This window comes from Leptonychotes weddellii, chromosome 2, assembly GCF_054177405.1.
Source record: "Leptonychotes weddellii isolate Sample4059 chromosome 2, ASM5417740v2, whole genome shotgun sequence".
NCBI lineage: Eukaryota > Metazoa > Chordata > Mammalia > Carnivora > Phocidae > Leptonychotes > Leptonychotes weddellii.
In genome coordinates, this window is record NC_138370.1 from 142,144,687 (window position 1) to 142,170,258 (window position 25,572).

Here is a 25,572-nt window from a genome sequence, read left to right on the forward strand (position 1 = left end):
GAGAGAGTTTTTTTTTTTTAATTCAAGGAGTTTTAATACACTTATACACATTCAAGTAATCTCTGCCCCAGTTGAGACGTAGAAAATTCCCTCATGCTTCCGCCCAGTCCACCTCTACCCCGCTCCCCACCCCCACATAGGCAACCATTCTTCCAATTTCTATTATCACAGATTAGTTTTTGCCTGTTCTTAGACTTTATATAAATGGAATCATATGGCATATACTCTTTTGTCCATATATATGTGTGGGTCTATTTTTGGACTCTAGTCTGTTCCTTTAATCTATTTTTAATTTAAATTCAATTAATTAACATATAATATTAGTTTCAGAGGTAGAGTTCAGTGATTCATCAGTCTTATATAGTACCCAGTGCTCATTACATCATGTGCCCCCTCCTTTATGTCCATCACTCAGTTACCCCATTCCCCCACCCTGCTCCCCTCCAGTAACCCTCAGTTTGTTTCCTATGATTAAAAGTCTCTTATGGTTTGTCTCCCTCTATGATTTCATCTTGTTTTATTTTTTCCTCTCTTCCCCTATGATCCTTGGTTTTGTTTCTTAAATTCCACATATGAGTGAGATCATATGATAATTGTCTTTCTCTGATTGACTTATTTTGCTTAGCATAATACCTTCTAGTTCCATCCATGTTGTTGCAAATGGCAAGATTTCATTTTTTTGATGGCTGAGTAGTATTCCATTGTATATATATACCACATCTTCTTTGTACATTCATCTGTTGATGGACATCTGGGCTCTTTCCATAGTTCGGCTATTGTGGACATTGCTGCTATAAACATTGGGGTGCAGGTGCCCCTTCAGAATCACTATGTTTGTATCTTTGGGGTAAATACCCAGTAGTGCAATTGCTGGGTCATAGGATAGCACTATTTTCAGCTTTTTGAGGAACCTCCATACTGTTTTCCAGAGTGGCTGCACCAGCTTGCATTCCCACCAACAGTGTAGGAGGGTTCCCCTTTCTTCGCATTCTCGCCAACATGTCATTTCCTGACTTGTTAATTTTATCCATTCTGACTGGTGTGAGGTGGTATCTCATTGTGGTTTTGATTTTTATTAAGGGAGAAAGAGTCTTTTTTTCTAATTTTTAAAAAAGATTTTATTTATTTGAGAGAGAGAGAGCACTCAAGCAGGGGCAGAGGGAGAGGGAGAGGGAGAAGCAGACTCCCCTGATGAGCAGGGAGCCTGATGAGGGGCTCCATCCCAGGACCCTGAGATCATGACCCGAGCCGAAGGCAGACGCTTAGCCAACTGAGCCACCCAGAAGCCCCTAGGGAGAGAGTCTTAAGCATACTCTGTGCTGAGCATGGAGCTGGTTGCAGGGCTCGATCTCACGACCCTGAGATCTGACCTGAGCCAAATCCCAGAGTCAGATGCTCAACTGACTGTGCCACCCAGGCGCCCCTCCCTAGGTGATTTTAATGTGCACTTAGGTTGAGAACTTTTCTTTAGGAGCTTTAAATCTAGGTGAAAGTTAAAAACTGTACATTAATTGCTGTGGGACATGGAAGACTATGATGTGCTCTATGATGAGTGATACAGAGATCATGGGTGCATGAATTGGAAGGCATTTAATTAATTGGGTCATCAGGAAAGGCTTCATCAAGGAAGTAAGTTTTGAGCTGGTGGACTTTTCATACCAACTATTTTGACTGGGTATGGACTATTTGAAGAGCAGTGGAAGGAGAGATTGGATGATAGGTTTTAGCCAGATTGTGATTGTCTGGTGTTAATATGGGAATTTTGACTTTATCCTGCAGGTGGTAGGAAGGCTTTTGAGGAGGCATTGAGGATTTCTGGTGAATGAAATAGCGTGATGCAAGGTGGTGTCTTTGAAGATTGATTCAGTGGGAATGAGGGGAATGTTGTTTGAACAAAATGAGGCAAGAGCCTGGGGAAAGAAAGACCAGTTGGAGAGCTGCTACCATGGTCCAGATTATAAGGCTTTGAGCTAGGAAAAAGGCAGTGGAGTTAAAAAAAAAAATAACGATAGTAAACATTTGTAAAGAGTTTTCATAATAAGCAAGTTCTTTCCCACATCTTGTTAAACCTCACAATAACCTTGGGGTTATCTATCTCCATATTTTGTAAATGAAGGAACTTACATACCAGAGGTTAAACTGTTGTAAAATAACCTTATAGAAGTGGGGGTCCTGACTGGATATGACAGATTAGTAATGGGGAGTTGCAGAGGTTCTTCCAAAGGCATCAGGTTGGGTATGAAAATGGTAGAATTCCTAGTGGTTAACTCAGTGTCAAGGCTCTGGCTCTGCTTTCAGGTAACCTCTTATGTTCTTCACGTGACTTCCATTACCTCTATGGTTTGATGTACAATGACTGTAAATGTATGGTGAAGGGAAGGGAAGAAAAGGCTATTGTCAATTCAATTTCTATCCAATAAGAATCTTAATGTATTTCCTGAGTAGTTTTGGGTTTTCAGATAGTTAAATTTTGTTGAATTTTGGAAGGCTTAGTCCAGGTGTGGGGGATCCAAATACAGGGCTGAGGACCTTGTCCAGATGGGTTCTTCCCTGAGTAGGTTAGCTGTGACCAGGTGGATTTCCTTTTCTCTTGTGGTTGTGACAGGAACCATAGGAAAGAGAACTATGGAGCATGGTGTAGACATTGGAGAACATCCTCATGGCTGTGGTAACTAGGATGTTTGATCAAGATTACATACTTATCAGAGCTGGAGATTGACTCATACCCACCACTGTGGTAATTCATTTTGTTCACAAGTCCACCGGGTCCATGTGCTCATCCATTTTGTGTACCAGGCTCCCAAGGCAATTTAAATACCAGCCTAAATCAGCCGTGCAGGTGATGAAATGTGCTTTTTCATCTGAGATATTTGTTTCCCTGCAATTAGATAGCAGAAGAATGTGCCAGAAACCTAAGGGATGCTGGGGGAGGTACAAAGGAGTGACTCATCATCATGGCAAACCTTGATTAGATTTTCTTGTGAAGTGCTGGGTCCTGGAGGAACAGGATGAGCCTGGGGATGAAGAGAGGTTGAGCTTTTGTGCCCTGGGCAGTTTCAGTCCAGGTGCATAGACTAATATTCACTAGTTCCAGCTGTAGAGAGGGTAAAGTCTATTTTGGTAATTTGGAATGAGAACATCTTTGGAAAATTAAGATGTCACATTTTATTTCCACTGTTTTTTTTCTCACTTTAGAATACCAGGATCTTCAATGGCAGGAGACAGAGTGATCAGAAGACCGAGATGAATTTTAACACTATTCTAGAAGAGATTCTTATTAAAAGGTCACAGCAGAAAAAGAAGACATCACCGTTAAACTACAAAGAGAGACTTTTTGTGCTAACAAAGTCCGTGTTAACCTACTATGAGGGTCGAGCAGAGGTAGGAGACAATAAAAATTTACTTTGCTGCTTTGTATGTTGATAATATTTTACAATATTGTTCCCCCTCTGCACCGCCCCACCCTGATCTTATGGAATAAACTTGAGGCAAATGAAGTTAAGGTAATAATTTGTTATCATTTGGATCTGAACAATGAAGCTTAGAATATGGTGAGAAATTATTCACAAGTCTCTTGATTATGGTGTATTATATGTGAGTATACATTTTATATCAGCCTATTGAATTAATCTGTTCATATACACTGTGTCTGTGTCCATTGCTTTATATGAATAGTTCTTCATCATTATGTGGAAATTATTTAAAACTGGTTAGTGATTTGGTGAATCAAGCACATTACTGATGTTGACCTAAAGCAGAACTGTTCAACGTTTCTTGTGACAAGCAGCTACTGCAGAGTGCCTTTTATGGGGGCAGGGAGTAGTGGCTTCCAACAACCTCGTCAGTGAGTGTGGGGCATGGTGAGGGTGTGTTGTCAGCCAGCTGCTGGCTTTTCAGTGGTTTTAGCCTCTGGTTTTCCCACTGGATGAGCTGTGTGAATGGAGAGTTGCCTCTGGCCAACCTTGTTTCCTCCTGACATCTTGGGAATGCAGCATCTCGTCCTGCAGGTCCAGCCATGCTCCTCCCTACTAGAAATACTCTCAGATTCCAGGGAATGACTGGAGAGTGTGTTGCCCCTTGTTGACCACATGCTATTGTCTAGTTGGTTACAGTGGGATTTTTGGTGATCTTATTGTTTGGTTTTATTTAATTCTGCTTTTTTACCTAGAGTGCCTTCCTCAGAAATTGATTTACTTTTTTTGGTTGTTTGTCTTGTTTTTGTTTTTTTACTCCCACTGATTTCTCTGTGTTTTTGTTACCCCCAATTCAGAGAGAATGGCATCATTGATTCTTTCTGGTTGTCCTTAACTCTGTTAATTTCTGTTGTGGCTTGTCACTGCGACTTACAGAATTCTGCAGGTTCATGTAATTTAGGACTAAAGTCCTTTATCCACCTTCCTAAATCCCTGAAATGCTGAAGACCCAAACTGGAAAAACTCTTTTAGTTGTAAAACTTGGCCTGAGATGAAGCTGTTTTTGGTCTTAATTTATCCTAGTCACTGTAAATTTTTTTGCGGGGGGCATGTGTGTGTGTGTGCAGAAATATTAATGTGTTTATTTATGTGGGGCTGTCCTGGTCCCTGCTGGGAGTATATATATATATATATGGTATATGTGCTATATTTCATTTATTAAATCTGAAAAATTCAGAGTTCCAAAAGGGTTTCAGGTAAGACCAGAAATACGAATTATTTTAAAATCTAAAATAGATTTTAGGAAAACAATACATTTTTGGTGTATGGTAATTGTTATATTTGAATTAAATGTAGTAAGTCTAGGAAAAGAAGAGAAATATAACCATGAAAGTGGTAAAACGTGGTAGTTTCTTAACCAAAAAAAGCCTCAGAAACCTGTATTATCTACTTAGAAATATGGACTGATAAAATTGAAACATATTGCAATTGTTAGGTCACTTTGAAGATGGTAAATATACAAGGTTTAAAGTGCCCTACTTGTTTCAGATTAAGTGGAATAAAGAGAACAGTGGGACCCCTTTTTATTTTAGAACCTGGCCCACTGTCTTGCCTGAGAGCAGCCTCAGTCACTATGAGAACCACAAAGGACAGAAGGAGGAGGTTGTCACAACACATAAATACCCAGCTTCTGACACTTAGCATCAGGGTCCACCTCCTTTCTGGCTGCTGATTGGCCCAGTGAGCCTCATCCTGCTTTCACTCCCACTCCTGCAATGATCCCCCCTGTATTCTTTTTCTTAGGGACAGACATTCACTAACATATTTAGGGCTTCCAGCTTGAAACGTGGTTGCAGATTTGTTTGCCTCTCACAGTTAAAAATAAATTGTTGTCCATAGTAAAAAGTTAGGAATTTTAAGATAAGAATCTGAATTTTTGTAAAAATAAAAGTCTAGTGATGGGTATTAAGGAGGGCACGTACTGCATGGAGCACTGGGTGTTATACGAAAACAATGGATCGTGGATCACCACATCAAAAACCAATGATGTATTGTATGGTGACTAACATAACATAAAAAAAAAAAAAAGTCTGACCATACTGGGCTGAGTTCCTGCCTAACAACACTCCGCCTGGTTCTAGGTAAGCCTAGGAGCACCCCATTGTCGTGTTTCCTCCCTGTTTGAGTTAATATGCTCCGTTCTCTGTTTTCCACGGATGAACATACCAGTTCCCATCTCCCCAGCCCTAGAAGCTCTGATTCAAAAAGAGCTGTGATGTGGGTAACTCATAAGAATCAATAGGCATTTCAAATATAATTATTTTGGGCGCCTGGGTGGCTCAGTTGGTTAAGCGACTGCCTTCGGCTCATGTCATGATCCTGGAGTCCCGGGATCGAGTCCCACATCGGGCTCCTTGCTTGGCGGGGAGTCTTCTTCTCCCTCTGCCCTTCCCCCCTCTCATGCTCTCTCTCTCTAATAAATAAATCTCAAATATAATTATTTTGTTAAAAATGTAGGACTTGATGTGGATTAGAAAAACCATGGGGGGCACTCGGGTTAGGATAAATAGCCTAGAGATATTTATTTTAGTTGTTCATAGTTCTGTTTTTAAAAAAAACAGTGGGTAGGCTATTGATTTATCTAGTCACTATGATTCCTAGTGGTCTTCATGGCAATTAAGTGCCATTAATGCTTTATTAAAACTCTCAGTTAATCATAATGTGACTCAGACATCCATCCTCCTCTGGTTCTCTGAACCCCAGCTCCTTCAACATGATGGCAACAAGCGTTTCTTCTATTAAATACAGTTTATTGTGCTTTTTTAAAGTATGCAAAGGAATTCTGTTTCAGATGATGAGAAATTCAGTCAAGCTGTTTCTTCCAAGTCTGGTACTGGCAAAGTTGTGTTTCAGTTTCTGCTGTGGGCCATTCTTTCATTTGTCCTCCTTGCTCTTACTGCCCTCAATTAGCTCATGTTTCTGCATATTCTAATGAACTGATATGAGATCTTCTTAGCATTGATGTCGTTTGATCTTACTCAGAATAATAAACAGAACATAGGACCTGCGGGGGGGTTTGGTAAGTGATCTTGTTCTCTGGTCGGGGAACTAAATGACACGTGGGTTAGACCCCCTGCCATGCCAGGCAAAGCTCCGTGTGGAATTGAGATGGAATTCAGGGACGAGCAGGGCTGGAGCTTAATCAGGAAAAAAGTCTGTTAAATAATGGTGAGAAAACAAGGAATGGAGAGATTTCTAGATGGTGAGATTTGGAATAAAAAAATTCAAGTAGTATGTAAATCTACAGTTATCATTAGCTAAGAAACCAGGAACTTTTTAATTTATTTTTTATTTTATTTTATTTTTTTTAAAGATTGTATTTATTTATTTGACAAAGAGAGAAAGAGAGCACAAGCAGGCGGAGGGGGAGGGAGAAGCAGGCTCCTGGGATCCTGGGCCAGGGTCCTGGGATCATGACCTGAGCCGAAGGCAGACGCTTAACCAAGTGAGCCACCCAGGCATCCCAGGAACTTTTTATAATTGGACTTTGGTACTACTAATTTGGTTCATTTGTTGTCTGTAATACTGCTCCAGTATGGAAACTGGCGAATAGTTTATAAAGTTGAGGAGTAGGGAAACTGGTTTTGATCCTCAAGGCTGTCCCCAAGTTTGGTAATTCACTAGGAGAATTCAGAGTACTTGGCTTATAGTTGTCTTTATGGCTATGATTTGTGACTATGGAAGGAGACAGAACTAAACTGGCAAAGGGAAGAGGCACATGGGCAAATTTCTATAGGAAACGAGGCAAGCTTGCAAGAGCCTTTTCTCAGTGGAATCTTCAAAAGGTGTGCAAAATTCTTCTAGCATTCAATTGTGACAATTATGAAATGTTGTCTACCAGGGAAGCACATTAGAGGCTCAGCACCCAAGGTTTTTGTTGGAGGCTGGTCACATAGGCACCTTCTCTCTATCATGTACCAAAATTCCAGACTCCAGAAGGAAAATAGGTGTTCAGCATAAACCATATTGTTTGTACAAACAGCTTAGGCACAATGAGCTCTTTTATCAGTGCTGGGAATGGTAGGACCCCCTCAAAGCCCAAGTTCCCAGATGCCAGTCAAGGGTCAGCCTAGTAAGCAGGGCTTTCTCAGGTAGCAGTCTCTTAGGACCATTGTCTGCACTTTAGTAGTAATAGTGACACAAATTATTGAGTATCACATACAGGCCAGGCACTGTGCTAAGTACTTTACATACATTATTTCCTATATTCTTCAAAACAAACATCTTATTAGTGTCCCCACTTAAAAATGAGTGACACAAGCCTTAGAAAGTTTAAAAACTTATACAAGATCATTCATTAGTGAATTGCAGTGCTATTTTTTTAAAGCCTGTCTTTGAAACAACCTTGATACTCCAGAAAATTAGAAAAAAAAAACTATTAGATTTCTCTGCAACACAGATAAAGCTTTATTTTAAAGCTTTTGAGAATATTTTTTTAAGATTTTATTTATTTATTTATTTGTTTATTTATTTATTTATTATGGGGGGGGGCAGAGGGAGAGAGAGAATCTCAATCAGACTCTGCGCTGAGTGCGGAGCCTGATGTGGGGCTTGATCTTACGACCCTGAGATTATGACCCGAGCTGAAATCAAGAGTCAGATGCTTAATCACCCAGGCACCTGAGAATATTTTTTATTTACTACTTTCAGTTATGATTTTTATTTTTATTTGTCAGAGAGAGAGAGAGCGCGCGCACATGCACAAGCAGGGGGAGAGGCAGGCAGAGGGAGAAGCTGGCTGATGCGGGACTCAATCCCAGGACCCTGGGATCATGACCTGAGCTGAAGGCAGATGCTTAACTGACTGAGCCACCCAGGCATCCCTCAGTTATGATTTAAAAAAAAAATTTTCTTTTTCGCAGAAGAAAATTAGCACTAGGCAGGGTTTTTGTCCTGGTTCTGCCACTATTTAATTGGACTTTGTAAAACAATATTCTTCAACCCATATATCTCTTGACACTCTTAACTCCTCCTTTGTCATTTCTATTTTAACCCAGCATACATCCAATCTTTTACCTAACGCCTTGAATTCTCCTTCCTTTAGTTACAGCCTTATTGTGATTCCCATATCCATTCTCTTGATGGATTACTTTTCTATTTGATTCTACTCTTGGTCCTTAATGTTTTATTTATGCAGCCATCATGGGGATATTCAAACCCTGTAGCTTTGTATCTTCTCTAGGATCAAGTAAAAACTCCTTAGCTTGGAATATAAGTTACTTGATACCATTTTTCCTTCTCATCCCTCTTTCCTTCCTCCACCTCCTGCTGTGTCTTCTACCTATAGTCACTCTTTCATATTGTGCCTTTCTTAATATTGTTCAGTCTACTTGGAGTGATATATTCCTCTACCAGCCTGTGAGGATCCATCTGTCCTTCCCACTATATTTTATACATCAAAAATGTGTTGAGTGCCTAGCAAATACTCAATTTTTCTTTTTTTAAAGATTTTATTTATTTATTTTAGAGAGAGTATGGAGAGAGAACACAAGCAGGGGGAGTGTCAGGCAGAAGGAGAGGGAGAAGCAGGCTTCCTGCTGAGCAGGGAGCCCAATGTGAGACTATCCCAGGACTCTGGGATCATGACCTGAGCTGAAGGCAGACGCTTAACTGACTGAGCCACCCAGGTGCCCAATATTCATCTTTTCTGACTCACCTCAGTGCCTGCCTTCTCTGAAGCTTTTCCTGTATCCTCCCACCAAAGGTAGAATCCGTACCCCACCTCAGCCCCCTGTGCCCTATACATGCTTTTGTTGTTGGCTTGGTTAACCTCCCTTTATTTACATATCTGTGTCCCCCATTACAGTTTAAGCTCTTTGATGCCAGGGCTCGTATCTTTTCCATGTTTGTATTTCCGAGGGTCTAGTGCAGAGCTGAGTGCTCAGTACTGGCTGGATGGATCAAAGGAGGGATGGACAAGCTTCAACCGTTAGAAGCAGGCAGGATAGGTGTATCTTAAATGTACGTCATGAACAACCACAAACGTTGTTATACTGCCTCCTATGTAGAAGAGTCAGGATCTGAGCTTCTATAATGCCATAGGTGCTTCCTTGTTTTATTCAAACATCCTTTGTAATGAGATGCTTGGAATTTTAATCCTTTACCTGGGTTAACTGTCAGGATGGTGGAGGCAATCAGTTATAATGACGCATGTTTCTTGAATACCCTGGTCAGCCTCCCACATTTCTGTCTTTTGGGTCATATAGGGTTGTTCTCTTGACCAACCCTGGGAACCTGGAGACTCTTAGTGATAAAGGGATAAGAGCCTGTTAAGGTTCTGAGGTGATGTGATGTTTGTCTTTTAGTTATTTATCTTTAGATTAGGTAGACCTCCCAGTGGGAAGCATAGCTTTACAGGGTGTTTCTAATCACTATCTGAACATGTATAACTTCCAGCACTTTGGATTCTGGGGAGTGGGTGTGGAGTAGAAAAAATAGTTTCTTTTACATGTCAATTGGAAGCATTTGCATCAGATTTTAGAGGTTACCAGGTAGTTCACCATCCTGTAAAAAGTGGAATGGCTCTAAGAGATAGAATAGTGGTTAGTGTACTAGGGTGTGGGTTTTTTTTTTTGTGTGTGTGGCTTTGAAAATTCTCAACTATATTATCCAATGAAAACTCATTTTCTTATTGGCTATTGAGTTTCCTTGTTTCTGAAATTAGGTTTTATCAGCTCCTTGTCTTGTGTCTCAGTTTCCTTTATTGTGTCTCTTCTCCCCATTTCTTCACTCATATCTGTTTTTCTTATCCTACTGTCCTGGATCTGAATTTCCTCATCATGAATTACATTAAAGTGCCAAGGTGCAGGTCTGAAGTCCTAGAATCTGATTTACCCCCTTAATTTGCCAAATTAATCTATTTTCATATAATAATATTCACTTTTTTTTTCTCTAGGAAGTGCAAACCTATTTAAGACAGAAGAGGGGGGGCATACCATTCCTAAAATTTTCTGGCTAACTTTTTATTTTGCCATAGTTTCAACTTACAGAAAAGTTGGAAGAATAGTACAAGGAATTCTCAAGTAACCTTTACTCAGATTCACAAATTTTCTCTAGCTGCCCCCTTTGCTCTGTCATTCTCTTGGTCTCTGTCTTTCTCTTTAATTGCGTGTTGTTTTCTGAACTATTTGAGAGAAAGTTGTAGACATTGCTCCTTTTACCACTAAAAAGGTCTTTGTGTATTGTCTAGGAACAAGGCCATTCTTTTCTATAACCACAGTATGATGATCAATGTCAGGACCGTTAACACTGATACAACACTATTACGGAATCCAGAATCCATGGTCAAATTTCGTTCATTATGCCACTGATGAATTCATGGCTATTTCTCAACCTCCTCCCCTTGCCAAGTCTGGGATCTAATCCTGGGTTACATACTGCATTTGGTTGGTCAAGACACAAAGTTTTTAAATGTCCATGGTACAAGGAGGAGAAATGTATAGAAGAGATGCTGTTTTTTGTTACATACTATAAAATGCCAACTATCTTATGAATATTCGGTGATTGTGTGTGAATGTCCACAAACATGAAGTCAGATTTAAAAACCATTATAGTCTGTTCTCGTTCTCCTCATTCTCATGGTCATCATTAGGAGTTGAATATCCCCCTCCTGCCAAAGAAACTATTTTAGCATGGTCTGCTATGATGAGTAAAAATCACTTATTCCGGTTTCCGTATCCTCCTCCCACCTTCAGTTTTAAGTTTTTATTCTTCTGTATTAAAACAGTTGTTAGGCACATAAAGCATATTATGAAGAACAGTACAGTATCAGTAATTACTGGTAAATGAAGAGGGAGTTTAATCAAAGGTTTGGTCCTCATGCTACTTAAAAGTGAAATAATAAAAATAGTTTAGATCCTGCAAAACACTCCTGGATCTGGCTATGATAGCTGTTTTTATTCATTGATTATTTGTATTATGATGAGACAAAGAGTATAAGGAAAACCTACTGGCATTACCAGTTTATTTTATTTGTAGACTTAGCTCTCAGCGGGGTGCCTGGGTAGCTCAGTTGGTTAAGTGTCTGACTCTTGGTTTCGGCTCAGGTTATGATCTTAGGGCCACGGGATCGGGCTCCACTCCGGCTCAGTGCAGCGTCTGCTGGAGGTTCTCTCTCTCCCTCTCCTTCTGCCCCTCCCCGGCCATGCATGCTCTCTCTCTCTCTTTAAAATAAAGAAATCTTAAAAAAAGACTTAGCTCTCAGCAATTTTTAGTGATATCAAAAAGTCAAATTTCCCTCAAAGTTTTATTTAGCAATTTTTCCACTGAATATATTCAAAAGTCTGTGCCATAGATACTGAAGGCAGTTAAGACCAGTTCCCAGAATGTTTGGAAATGGCATCACTGTTGAAATAAACATAGTGTTTCTCCTTACTTTTGTTTTCCCACCTGTCTATCTCGAAAGCAATTTCTCTTAATTGGAAATGTGTGAAACTTGTGGCAGTTTTTGAAAAAAACTATGTTTGGCATCATGATTTTTGTAACATGTGAGTTTTATTTTTCTCTGTTGCATCACGACCTACTGGGTTACGAATTCTTAGAATTCTTTGAAGCTACTTCTGTAATTAGTAGTTTCTCGTAAGTGTTTGTTGGTGAAGATAGGTATGATAGCACTTATCCTGAGGGACACTTAAAGAGACCAAATTATATGTGTGGAGGAAGCTTTGGTGGCAAAAGTGTAGATTCTATAGATTTTAGGGGGTGGTGGAGGTTGGGGAAGGGTTGGAGACCTCCACTTGGCCAAGGGTTGGAGTATGAGCAATGTTGGGCAGGGAGTGCCCATTCCATACAGTGGGAGCAGCATGTGCAAAGGCCCTGGGGGTATAAGGGGATTTGGTGTGTTTGTGGAACTGTTCTGTTCTAGAACTATATAGATTTCTGTAACTGACAATTGCCCATACATACAAGGGGATAATTAATTTGTTAGTAATAAAGAAGAATTATATAATTTTATTTTATTTTTTTAGAGTTATACCATTTTAGAGCTTGAAGGTATTATAAAGAATGACCCCCAAGTTTTTCACTTGTGGGAACTGAGGGTAAGGAGACAATTGCTTGAGTTCAGTCAGTAAGCTGATTGCTAAACCTGGACTTAAACTCAGATCTGAATGTTCCTGAGTTAGCCTCTGATTGTACTGCCTTAATTCTGGGAAGCATGTGTTTGGGTTGCTCAAGTAGGTGAGAGCACTTACACAGCTGGTACAATATGGTGATTCATAGAATAGACACCATGTAGTGACTATTTGGGCACCTTTGCTTAAAAACACTGATCACTTCTCTGCCTGTGCAGCTTTGCTCTTGTTGCATGTAATAGTTTCCTTCCTTTTATCTCTACTTCTCCCCTCCCTCCACATATCAGTTATAAGTGTCTTGCCCTTTTAAAATTACTGTTAAATTTATTTGTATTTTTATTATTATAGTCCTTTTTTTTTTCTCATGAACTACGTAATTATCTCCTTGAGGGCAAAGTTTGTTGCCTCATAATTGAAACATATCACACAATGCCTTGCACCCATTAGGTTCTCAAAAAAGTTTTTGTTGGCAATAATTATGATGGTGGTGGTCAGTTAGTGTTTTGGGGAAGTGGAAAGATCTTTAGAGACATTGTGATAGTTACTTCTCATGCCATTTTGTTTTTTTTTTTTTAAAGGAGATGCATTATTAAGTTTAGAAACAAAACTGCATTCTTATTTGATGTTTATTAGTGTTATCCTCTGCCCCCAAACTAAAATGTGGACATTATTTGAAACAACTAGAGCCTGAACTGTCAGAAGAAATCATACAGCAATCTGAGAAAGTGAAACTGCACGTCGAGTTGTTTCTGGGTTGTTTAGGACATGCTGTCTTAGCCATTGGTTGATGCTGATCAGGTGCACGTAGAGAATTATCTGCAGAAGGGAGCTTAGAAACACCTGTGTTATCCAGCAGGTGATTCTGACTATTAGGAGAACTCCTCCCATTATTGGCCTTTAGGTTTTGTGAACACACTGTACTTCTGAGATAAAATACTGAAGTTTGCTGATTACTACTTCAGATGATTAAAAACACTCTTATAGTCTTATTACTAAAGCTCATTTACCTTTTTAATTTTTAATCAGAGAATTGTCTGTAATACTTGCATGATTCCACATTATTAAACACCTAAAATGAAAAATTGCACCAAATATAGTTGTTTATTAATAAAATTCAATGAGTAAGTAAAGAGACTTAAATGAAATCTCTAGTAATTTTTAATAGATTGTCGGAAGGGAATTCCCCCTTGCCCCAATTATCCTGTTTATGAGAAAACTTTTTTCCATTCTATCTTTATTCCACGTAACCACATTGGTATAGCTATTCCTTAATTTTACTTGCCACAGCAAAAAAGGAACATGGATAGGTATAATTCCCTGCTCATGAGACTGTAACCAGAATTTTTCTCATTTTAGAGGAATATGTAAATTACATATAGAATTGTATATTTATAAATTATATATAGAATTATATAAGTTATAGAATTTCTAAATCATAAAAAATTATAGATTTATTAAATATATATTAATATGTTATTTATATATTTCCTGGCAGAAGAGAGGCCATAAGTCCATAAATTTTTATTTGTTATGTGGCACTCACATCTCTTGTTTTAGTTTATTCAATATTTGTACAACTAAGGCTTACTGAGTATGTATACTATGCTAGAGATGGAGGAATTAAAAGATGCATGATTCTGGCTTTAAGCTTACAGTCTGGTTAAACTGTAGTTTTACTTTTATGGGTTCATGATGACAGACTTTCTTTTTTTTTAAAAGATTTTATTTATTTATTTGAAAGAGAGAGACACAGTGAAAGAGGGAACACAAGCAGGGGGAGAGGGAGAGGGAGAAGCAGGCTCCCTGCAGAGCAGGGAGCCCGATGCGGGGCTCGATCCCAGGACCCTGGGATCATGACCTGAGCCGAAGGCAGACGCTTAACCGACTGAGCCATCCAGGCGCCCCAATGACAGATTTCTTATGCTGCATCTACTCTACAGTGGAGCTGGAGTTCTCACCCTTGTGCTCCATTGTTGTATGCCCTCCTCGCCTGTGACTCTTGAACTTGACTTGCCCTTGGGTTTCCACTTGTAAATGGGGTGGTTGCACATACAGGATTTCAAGATTTCCTTCTGTTCTTCAATTTTACTTAGTTTAGATTTCATGAAAGTACAAGGGTTTTGCATGCATACTTGCAATGCTCCTTTCTCTGTAGTTATCTCCGTCAAGTGTATCTGAGATAACCAACACATTTATCCACTATTTATTTTATAAGTGAGGAAACTGGGGGACAAAGTCAGGTCGCCTTCTCTGAATTGACATCCCATTTGACTAGGTGAACCAAGATGTCTTATCTTTCTGGCTAATGTACTATCTGTTAAACCGCATTGTGCTACTGACAGCAAAGGGGGACTTCCTTAAGCGTAACTCTACTGACCACCTGTATACATTGTTTCCTTCCTCCTTCCCTGCTTTGGCTTTATGTATCAGACCTTGGAAAGGGAGTTCTTTTAACATTGTTGGTTTGTGTTTCTTTTTTCCTCACTGGCCCGGTGGGAGGTGGTCCTACCGGTGCAAGTAAATTCGAATTTGTGGAAGAGAGACCTGCGGGAAGAACATATTTCTGGGAGTGGTTATATGAAAGAGGTTAAAAACGGTTATACTTAGATGGTAACTCTTAAGAACTTCAAAGTGGGTTTGGTAAAATAGTTCATTTCAGAAATATTGAAATTGTTCTTCACAGAAAAAACTCACAAGTAATTCAATTCAGCATGAATTTATTCACGTTCATAGTCAATCCCAACAGGGGAGACCAGTGTCACAGCTGAAAAGGACACCCTATAAAGCTTCTATAATATTAAGTTTGTTTTTTAACATTTTTTACAAGAGTAAAGTAAATAGATTTTTAGGTTAATTCAGCCTGACTAGGATTGATTATAGTACATCATCAAAAGAAATGGTAGAGATTTGAATTTTCTTAGAAAAAGAGGAGTAGCTTTATGCTAAAGATCCAATATATAATTCAGATTTTTTTTAAAACAGGGCCATTCCTTTATTTTCAGATGTCACAATCACTTTCTAAGGATAGAGGTTGTGACTGAAATATCTGCTGGAAACAAAACCAACATCCACTGGATGAAATAGTGTGTTTTCTGAGGTTCTGGAATCAGTTATCAGCAATTTTCTGTTCCCTCTTAATTATAGGGAACTTCAGTCATGGCCTACAGCCCATTTCCAAATTAATAGAATTTTTGTGCATTCAGGAGTGAGAGATTAAGACTATGGACTCTGGAACCAGATTGCCTGGGTTCAATGTATTACTTTTTAGCTGCATGACCTTGGACAAGTTACCTAACCTCTACGCCTCATTTTCCTCATTTTCAAACTGGAGAGAAAGTAGTACGTCCCTCACAGGTTTTGATGAGGAGTGAGTGGATCACTGTATGTGAGGTGGTCAGAATAGATCCTTGCACACAGTAAGTGCCATATGATCACCAGTGGTTGCTGTAATAGCTATACACATGAGGTACATTGCATGGTCACCCACTTTTGTCCTTTTTTGTGTTTCAGGGTTTTTGCTCTTGCATCTGGCTTTTCCCAGATCTAGACATTGTTGCAATAAGCATAGCTGTGTCATTCTCCTAGTATCGCAGGGGATCCACCCTCTGTTGCTTGCAGTCAGTTGCATTCTGGGGTTGTGGTAACTGGCGGAAATGTGTACCTCAGAGTAGGGCGGTTTCACGTTCCAGGCATCTCTGAGCCGGTGCTGTTAGAACTCTCATTGGGGATCCTCTGCTGTGAATGTTTTCCTCTGACATTTGTCCGTGGGGCACGTGGCAGGGTACTGGTTGTGGGAAATGGGCTGTTCCATCAGTCTGGCATTCTCATACACGAGAGGTGGATCTACTATGAAGTGAAAGAAAAGTAAGCATTAGAGATGTAATTCCAGAGCCCTTTCTCAGGTTCCTGGAAGGACCCTCACAGTTTTGTGTTTCTGATTTTGCACTTAAAAAAAAAAAAAGTCTTCTTCTTAAAGTGTATAAGCTGCAGGCCATTCAAAACCTGGATCTCTTTCTGTGGAGCACAGAAGACTTGATTTGTTCTAATATCTGACAATATCTATAAATTCTGCCAGAGATACACACAGGCATCTCTGCTGTACAGTAGCTAAGAAACAAGCACATTTCTAATTGGCTTATGTTCTTAAAAGTCGTCCTTTCAAGAGCAAAGTGATATATGTCTACTTCTGTTATATTTCTCTTTAATACTTGTTTTTAAAAGTACCATACTTTTCATGTTAAACGAATTCCCGAGTGTTTTATGGTTAGAGTTACTCTTGTGAATAGGTTTTCATAGTATGTTTGTTTTAATTAGGTATTGTTAATATATAATCATGCTCTTGATCTTTATAAATCTATTGTGTAATCGACCAGTATACTAGGCTATTTCTAAATATGACATAGAGGCACAACTTTCTCTTACCAACTTTGCTATAAAAGGGTTGTTTTCTGTTAAATTTAATTCAAATAATGAGAAGAAAACAATTTTTATTTATTTATTTTTTAAAAGATTTTATTTATTTGACAGAGAGAGACACAGCGAGAGAGGGAACACAAGCAGGGGGAGTGGGGGAGGGAGAAACAGGCTTCCCATGGAGCAGGGAGCCCGATGCGGGGCTCGATCCCAGGACCCTGGGACCATGACCTGAGCCGAAGGCAGACGCTTAACGACTGAGCCACCCAGGCGCCCCCCATTGTAACCATTTTAAACTGTACAGTTCAGTGACAGTAAGTGCAGTGATCATGTTGTGCTATAATCACCACTCTCTAGTTCCAAAGCTTTTCCTCACCCCAAACAGAAACCTTGAGAAAGTCCTGTGTGCACCTTGAGAAGAATGTGTATTCTGGTGCTTTTGGATGGAATGTTCTGTAAGTATCTGTTAAGTCTGGGATGCCTGGGTGGCTGAGTTGGTTAAGCATCTGCCTTCGGCTCAGGTCATCATCCCAGGGTCTGGGACCCTGCTTCTCCCTCTGCCTGCCGCTCCCCCTGCTTGTGCTCTCTCTCTCTTTTTCTCTCTCTCTCTGACAAATTAAAAAAAAAATCTGTTAAGTTCATCTGGTCTAACGTGTCATTTAAGGCTGATATTTGCTTATTGATTTTCTGTCTGGATGCTCTATTCATTGATGCAAGTGGGGGTATTAAAGACCCCTAGTATTACTGTGTTTCTGTTTATTTCTACCTTTAAGTCTGTTAATATTTGCTTTATATATTTAGGTGCTCCTATGTTGGGTGCATGAATATTTACAAATGTTATTCCTCTTGTTGGAATGACCCCTTTATTATTATGTAATGCCATTCTTTGATTCTTATTACAATCTTTGTTTTAAAGTCTATTTTTTCTGAAGTAAGTATAGCTACCCTAACATTCCTTTGGTTTCCATTTGCATGTAACATCTTTTTCCATCCCTTCACTTTCAGTCTGTTTGTGTCTTTACATCTAGAATGAGTCTCTTGGCCCCAATCACTGAACCACTTCTGAGGACTCAGTGGTCTCTCCTTTAAGTCCCCTTGCTTCCTGATGCTCCTTCCCCCGTGCCTGCCTTCTCCCACCACTGCCTTCTGCAGGCCATTTCCACCCAGGAAAAGGAATCATATCTTATGTCTGCTATTGGGAACCTCCACTCTTTCAACCCATTTGCTGATGCAAGTAAGGGTAATGATCTGCTTCCTGCTGGCACTGAGGATTATATCCATATAAGAATCAACAGAGAACCAGCAGGAAGACCCTTACTGCTGTCCAACAGATTGCTGATGATTATGATAAAAAGAAGCTGTGAAGGCGTTTAAGAAGAAATTCGTTTGTAATGGTACTGTAATTGAATATCCAGAGTATGGAGAAGTAATTCAGCTACAGGGTGACCAGTGCAAGAACATATGCCAATTCAGAGAGATTGGACTGGCTGAGGATGACCAGCTAGAGGTTCATGGTTTTAAGTGCTTTTGGCTCACTGAAGCTTAAGTGAGGATTTCCTTGAAATGAGTAGAATTTCCCTTCTGTCTCTTGTTACAAGTTTAAAAACCTCACAGCTTGTATGATGTAACCATTTGGGATCTGCTTTTAATTGGACTAGTGTAACTTCTTCATGCAATAAACTGAAAAGAGCCAAAAGAAAAAAAAAATGTCTCTTATAGGCAGCATATAGGTAGGTCTTGTTTTTTTTTTTTTTTTTTAATACATATAGCCACTCAGTGTCTTTTGATTGGAGAATTTAGTTCATTTACATTTGAAGTAATTATTGATAGGTATGTATTTATTGCCATTTTATTAATTGTTTTCTGGCTGTTTTTGTAGTTCCTTTTCTGTTCCCTTTTTTCCTCTCATTCTCTGTCATTTGATGACTTTCTTTAATGGTATATTTATGTTCCTTTGTCTCTATCTTTTTTGTATTTACTATAGGTTTTTGCATTGTGATTATCATGAGATGTACATATAACAACTTATATATTTTAAGTTGATAACAACTTAAGTTTGATCACATTCTAAAACTCTACATTTTTAGTCTTCCCCCATGCTTTTATGTTTTTGTTTTTTTTTTTTTTTTATTTGCGAGAGAGAGAATGGGAGACAGCGTGAGAGAGAGGAGGGTCAGAGGGAGAAGCAGACTCCCTGCTGAGCAGGGAGCCCGATGTGGGACTCGATCCCGGGACTCCAGGATCATGACCTGAGCCGAAGGCAGTCTCTTAACCAACTGAGCCACCCAGGTGCCCCCCATGCTTTATGTTTTTGATGTCACATTTTACTCTTTTAATCTTATGTATCTCTTACTAATAATTGTAATCATACTTATTTTTACTACTCTTGTCTTTTACTCTTCATACTACATTTGTAAGTGATTAACCCACTACGTTTACTGTATATTTACCTTTCCAGTGAGATTTATTCTTTCATGTTTTCTTGTTCCTAATTAGTACCCTTTCTTTTCCATTCAAAGGTGTTCCTTTAACATTCCTTTTTTTTTTTTTGAAGATTTTATTTATTTATTTGAGAGAGAGAGAGCATGAGAGAGGGGAGGTCAGAGGGAGAAGCAGACTCCCTGCTGAGCAGGGAGCCTGATGCGGGACTCGGTCCTGGGACTCCAGAATCATGACCTGATCCGAAGCCAGTCACTTAACCAACTGAGCCACCCAGGTGCCCACCTTTAACATTTCTTGTAAGGCCATGGGGCACCTGGGTGGCTTAGTCGGTTGACCAGCTTGATTTCACCTCAGATCATGATATCAGGTTCCTGGGATCAAGCCCCATGTTGGGGTGCACACTCAGTGGGGAGTCTGCTTGGGATTCTCTCTCTCCCTCTTCCTCTACCCCTCCCCCTGCTCTCTCTTTCTCTCAAATAAATAATTAAATGTTAAAAAAAACCCCACATCTCTTGTAAGGCCTGTTTAGTGGTGATGAACTTGTTTGGCTTTTCTTATGTGAAAAACTCTATCTCTCCTTTAATTCTGAATAACTTTGTTGGGTAGTATATTCTTGGTTGGACATTTTTTTCTTTCAGCTCTCTGATTTTATTGTGCCACTCTCTTATGGACTGTAAAGTTTCTGCTGAAAAATCTGATAGTCTCATTGGATTTCCCTTGTATGTAACAAATTTTTTTTTTTCTTGCTGCTTTTAGATTCTTTCCTTGTCTTTAACTTTTGATATTTTAATTATAATGTATCTTGGTTTGGGTCTCTTTGGGTACATCTTATTGAACTCTAGTCTTCCTGGCTCTCGATACCTGTTTCACTTCCCATTCAGCCATTATTTCTTTAAATAAGATTCTGCCCCTTTCTCTCTCTCTTCTCCTTCTGGGATCCCTATAATGTGAATGTTAGTCTGTTTGATATTGTTCCATAAGTCCCTTGAGCTATCTTCACTTTATTTAAATTCTTTTTTCTTTTGGCTGCTCTGATAGGGTGACTTCTACTGCCTTGTCTTTGAGTTCACTGATGTTTTCTTCTGCTTCATCTAGTCTGCTGTTGAACCCCTCTAGTGTATTTCTCAGTTCAGTTATTGTATTCTTCAGCTCTATGACTTCCACTTGATATTTTTGTATATTTCTTTTTTTTTTTAAGATTTTTATTTTTTTATTTTCTGACAGAGAGAGCGAGACAACGAGAGAGGGAACACAAGCAGGGGAGTGGGAGAGGGAGAAGCAGGTTTCCCTGCTGAGCAAGGAACCCGATGTGGGGCTTGATCCCAGGACCCTGGGATCATGACCTGAGCCGAAGGCAGACGCTAAATGGCTGAGCCACCCAGGCGCCCCTTTTTGTATATTTCTTATCTCTTTGTTGAAGTTCTACTGGGTTCATCCATTCTTCTCCCAGTTCAATGGGCATCTTTATAACCATTACTTTGAATTCTTTATCAGGTAAATTACTTATCTCTATTTTATTAAGGGTTTTTTTTTAGGTTTTATCTTATTCTTTAACTGGGAACATATTCCTCTGTTTCTTCATTTTTCTTGACTCTCTGTTTTGGTTTCTATGCAGTAGGTGAAACACCCACCTTTCCCAGGTCTAAAGGAGTGGTCTCATCTAGGACATGCACTTTGTCATTCAACCTTGCCCTAGATCTTGTTTGTGCTTGCCCAAGCAGCCTATTATATTTTTAATAGCTCCCAGTAGTTGAGGGTGTGCCAAGACCTGTCACTATCCCACAGGGGAAGAGGATCTCAGCACCTAGATTTAGGCTGATTGGAAGCCAGACCCATAGACAACAGCTTTTAAAAGTATGCAAATATACACAGTCCTATTGGACCATGAGCATAAGCCCCACTGGCCGCCAGAGACAGGCTATCTGGAGGTGTCCTTTGGGCAGCAGTTGCAAAAATGGGGGCTCCACATGAGTATGTAATTTATTTTCTTGGAGAAGTTTTTTTCTGGGAGAGATCATGTGGTAGAAACAAGTCTAAATAAATTTAAGAGAATTAAAATCATATCAAGCATCTTTTCTGATCACAGTGGTATGAAAGTAGCAATCAGTTATGTGAGGAAAACTGGAAAATTCACAAATATTAGGAGATTAAACAACATGCTACTGATCTACCAATGGGTCAAAGAAGAAATCAAAAGAGAAATAAAAAAATACATTTAGGCAAATGAAAATAAAAATATAACATACCAAAATTTATGGAATGCAACAAAAAAAGTTCTGAGAAGGGAATACATAGTGATAAATGCATACCTCAAGAAGCCAGAAAGGTCTAAAATAAACAGCCTAACTTTATACCTCAAGGAACTAAAAAAAGAAGAACAAATGAAGCCCAAAGTTAGAAGAAGGAAGGAAATAACAAAGATTAGAGCAGAAGTAAAGGAAATAGGGACTAAACAAGCAAAAAAAAAAAAAAAAAAAGATCAGTGAAGTTAAGAGCTGGTTCTTTGAAAACATAAAATCAACAAAGTGAGAAAGAAAAGGGCTGTTAATAACTGACACCACAGAAATTCAGAGGATCGTAAGAAACTACTGTGAACCTATTATATACCACCAAACTGAACAACTTAGAAGAATTTAATAAATTCCTAGAAACATACCCCCTACCAAGACTGAATCATGATGAAATAGAAAATCTGAACAGACCAATTACTAGCAAGGAGATTGAATCAGTAGTCAAAAACTTGTCAACAAACAAAAGTCCAGGACAAGTTGGCTTTACTGATGAATTTTACCAAATAGTCAAAGAAGAATTAATGCCAACCCTTCTCAAACTCTTCCAAGAAATAGAAGAGAAAGGAATTCTTCCAAACTCATTTTATGAGGCTGCATTACCCTGATACCAAAACCAGACAAGAATGTCACAAGAAAAGGGCGCCTGGGTGGCTCAGTCGGTTAAGCGGCTGCCTTCAGCTCAGGTCATGATCCCAGGGTCCTGAGATCGAGCCTCGCGTCAGTCTCCTTGCTTGGCAGGGAGACTGCTTCTCCCCTGCCTGCTATTCCCTCTGCTTGTGCTTGCTTTCTCTCTCTCTGTCAAATAAATAAATAAAATCTTTAAAAAAAAAAAAAAAGAATGTCACAAGAAAAGAAAATTACAGGGCAATATCCCTTATGAACATAGATGTAAAAATCCTCAACAAAGTATCAGTGCACTGAATTTAACAATATGTTAAAAGTATTATATGCCATGATCAAGTGGAATGTATTCCAGGGATTCAAAGATGGTTCAACATCTGCAAGTCAGTCGATGTGATATGCTACATTAACAAAATGATGGATAAAAATCATATAATCATCTCAATAGATGCAGAAAAAGAATTTGACAAAATTCAAATTCCATTTATGATATAAACTCTCAACAGGGGTGCCTGGGTGGCTCAGTTGGGTAAGCATCTGCCTTCAGCTCAAGTCACGATCTCAGGGTCCTGGGATCAAGCCCCACATTGGGCTCCCTGCCCAGCGGGGTGTCTGCTTCTCCCTCTCCCTCTGTCCCTCCCCACGTTCATGCTCTCTCTCTCAAATAAATAAATAAAATCTTAAAAAAAAACCTCAACAAAGCAGATATAGGGGGAACATATCTCAACATAATAAAGGCCATATATGACAAGCTCACAGCTAACATCATACTCGGTAGTGAAAAGCTAAAAGCTTTTCATCTAATATCAGGAACAAGGGAAGGATGTCCACTCTCACCAGTATTACTCAACATAGTATTGGAAGTCCTAGCCAGAACAATTAGGCAAGAAAAAGAAATAAAAGACATGCAAATTGGAAAGGAAGAAGTAAGACTATCACTATTTGCAGATGACATGACATTATATACAAAAGAACTCATGAAAAAACTGTTAGAACTAATAAATGAATTTAGTAAAGTTGTAGGACACAAAATCAATACAAAAAAATCTGTTGCATTTCTATACATTAATAAAAAACTATCAGACATTAAGAAAATAATCCCATTTAAATTACATCAAAAGGAATAAAATTCCTAGGAATCAATTTCACCTGTTTCCTGAAAACTACAAGACATTAATGGAAGAAATTGAAGAAGACAAATAAATGGAAAGATATTCCATGATCCTGAATTGGAGGAATTAATATTGTTAAAATGTCTATACTGCCCAAAGTGATTTACAGATTCAGTGCAATTCCAATCAAAATTCCAATGGCATTCTTCACAGAAATGGAACAATCCTAAAATTTGTATGGAAACACAAAAGACTCCAAATAGCTAAAGCAATCTTCAGAAAGAAGAACAAAGCTGGAGGTATGACACTCCCTGATTCCAAACTATGTTACAAAGCTATAGTAATCAAAACAGTATGGTACAGGCATTAAAAACAGACATATAGATTAATAGAGCAGAATAGGAGCCCCCAAATAAACCTATGCATATATGATCAGTTAATTTATGAAAAGGAGCCAAGAATACACACTGGGAAAAGGACAGTCTCTCTAATAAATGGTGTTTGGAAAACTGGACAGCCACATGCAGCAGAATGAGATTGGACCACTTTCTTACACCATACACAAAAATTTATTCAAAATGGGTAAAGGACTTGAACATAAGACCTGAAACCATAAAAATCCTAGAAGAAGACATAGGTGGTAATCCTTGATATAGTCTTGGAGATGAGTTTTTGGTTATGACACCACAGGTAAAGGAAAATAAACCAAAAATAAACAAAGGGGACTACATCAAACTAAAAAAATTTCTGCACATCAAAGGAAACCATCAACAAAATGAAAAGGCAACCTACAGAATGGGAGAAAATATTTGCAAATCATATATATGATAAGGGGTTAATATCCAAAATATATAAAGAATTCATACAAGTCAAGAGCAAAAAAATCCCATCTGATTAAAAAATGGACAGAAGATCTTAATACATATTTTTCCAAAGTAGACATACAGATGGCCAACAGGTACATGAAAAGATGCTTAACATCACTATCAGGGAAATTACAATGAGCTATCACTTCACACCTGTTAGAATGGCTGTTATCAAAGGCACAAGAAATAACAGGTGTTGGTGAGATGTGGAGAAGTGGGAACTCTTGTGCTTTGTTGGTGGGAATGTGAATTGGTGCAGACACTATGGAAAACAATATGGAAGTTCCTTAAAAAATTATAAATAGAACTACCATATGATCCAGCAATTCCAGGGTATTTATCTGAAGGAAAAAAAGAACACTAACTCAAAAAGGTATATGCACTCCCATGTTCATTGCAGCATTGTTTACAATAGCCAAGATAAGGAAACAACCTAAGTATTCATTGATGGGTGAATGGATAAAGAGGAGGTGGTATGTATATACATACATACATAGCCATAAAAAAGAATGAAATCTTGCCATTTGCAACAACATGGATGGACCTCAAGGGCATTGTGCTAAGTGAAATAAATCAGTCAGAGCAATACAAATATTGTATGAGTTCTCTTATATGTGGAATCTAAAAAATAAAACCAAAAACCCAACAGTGACAAGAAAACCAAGCTTATGGATATAGAGAACAGATTGGTGGTTGCCCAAGGTGGGGGTTGGGGGTAAGAGAAATGGTGAAGGAGGGCAGGGGATTATATTTAAAATAGTTTAAAAATAAAGTGATCGGGAGCAAAAAAAAATTACAACAAAACTTAGAATTCACAGTTTCTCTTATTTTACATAAAAAATTCATTAAAGCATCTTTTGAAAGTAAAAATGAGCTGCTTCCCATATATTCTGTTCCTAAATTGCAATAAAAATTGCATCTCCTTTATAGGGACACCTGCACATCACTAGAAGTATTTTTTGTTCTGTTTGTTTTTATTTAGAAAGAGGTTTAATTAGATCCTTTGCTAATTGTTTTTAGTCCCTAAATTTAAATTACTAAGCTCTAGACATAACATTCTGCACTTTTACCTCTAGCATTTGAGAGTCTCTATGGCTATCAAAGGTAAGAATCAGGAGTCAGCAAACTTGGGGTCCAGTGCTGGTTTGGTCTTTAGGGATCAGAGAGTCACATAATTACTCTGAAGATCAATAATCTTGAGCCTGAAGGGCAAAGGCAGGGGGAGTAGCATCTGCCTTACCTATTTCACACAGTTGTGAAAATCTTATTAGAAAATGGGAGTG

The 25,572-nt window shown here is 38.8% G+C and overlaps 1 protein-coding gene and 1 pseudogene across 1 annotated transcript in view; both read left to right on the plus strand.

Moving 5' to 3' along the window:
• TEC (tec protein tyrosine kinase) overlaps nucleotides 1–25,572 on the plus strand; it is a 113,610-nt gene that overhangs the window by 46,675 nt on the left and 41,363 nt on the right. Inside the window, exons 2-3 of the mRNA XM_081813162.1 lie at nucleotides 3,196–3,421; nucleotides 25,366–25,393. Coding sequence (XP_081669288.1) covers nucleotides 3,244–3,421; nucleotides 25,366–25,393 — 206 coding nt within the window. The 5' untranslated portion in view covers nucleotides 3,196–3,243. The remainder of the gene's footprint in view (nucleotides 1–3,195; nucleotides 3,422–25,365; nucleotides 25,394–25,572) is intronic.
• Nucleotides 17,546–18,709, plus strand: LOC145720200 (eukaryotic translation initiation factor 1 pseudogene; annotated as a pseudogene).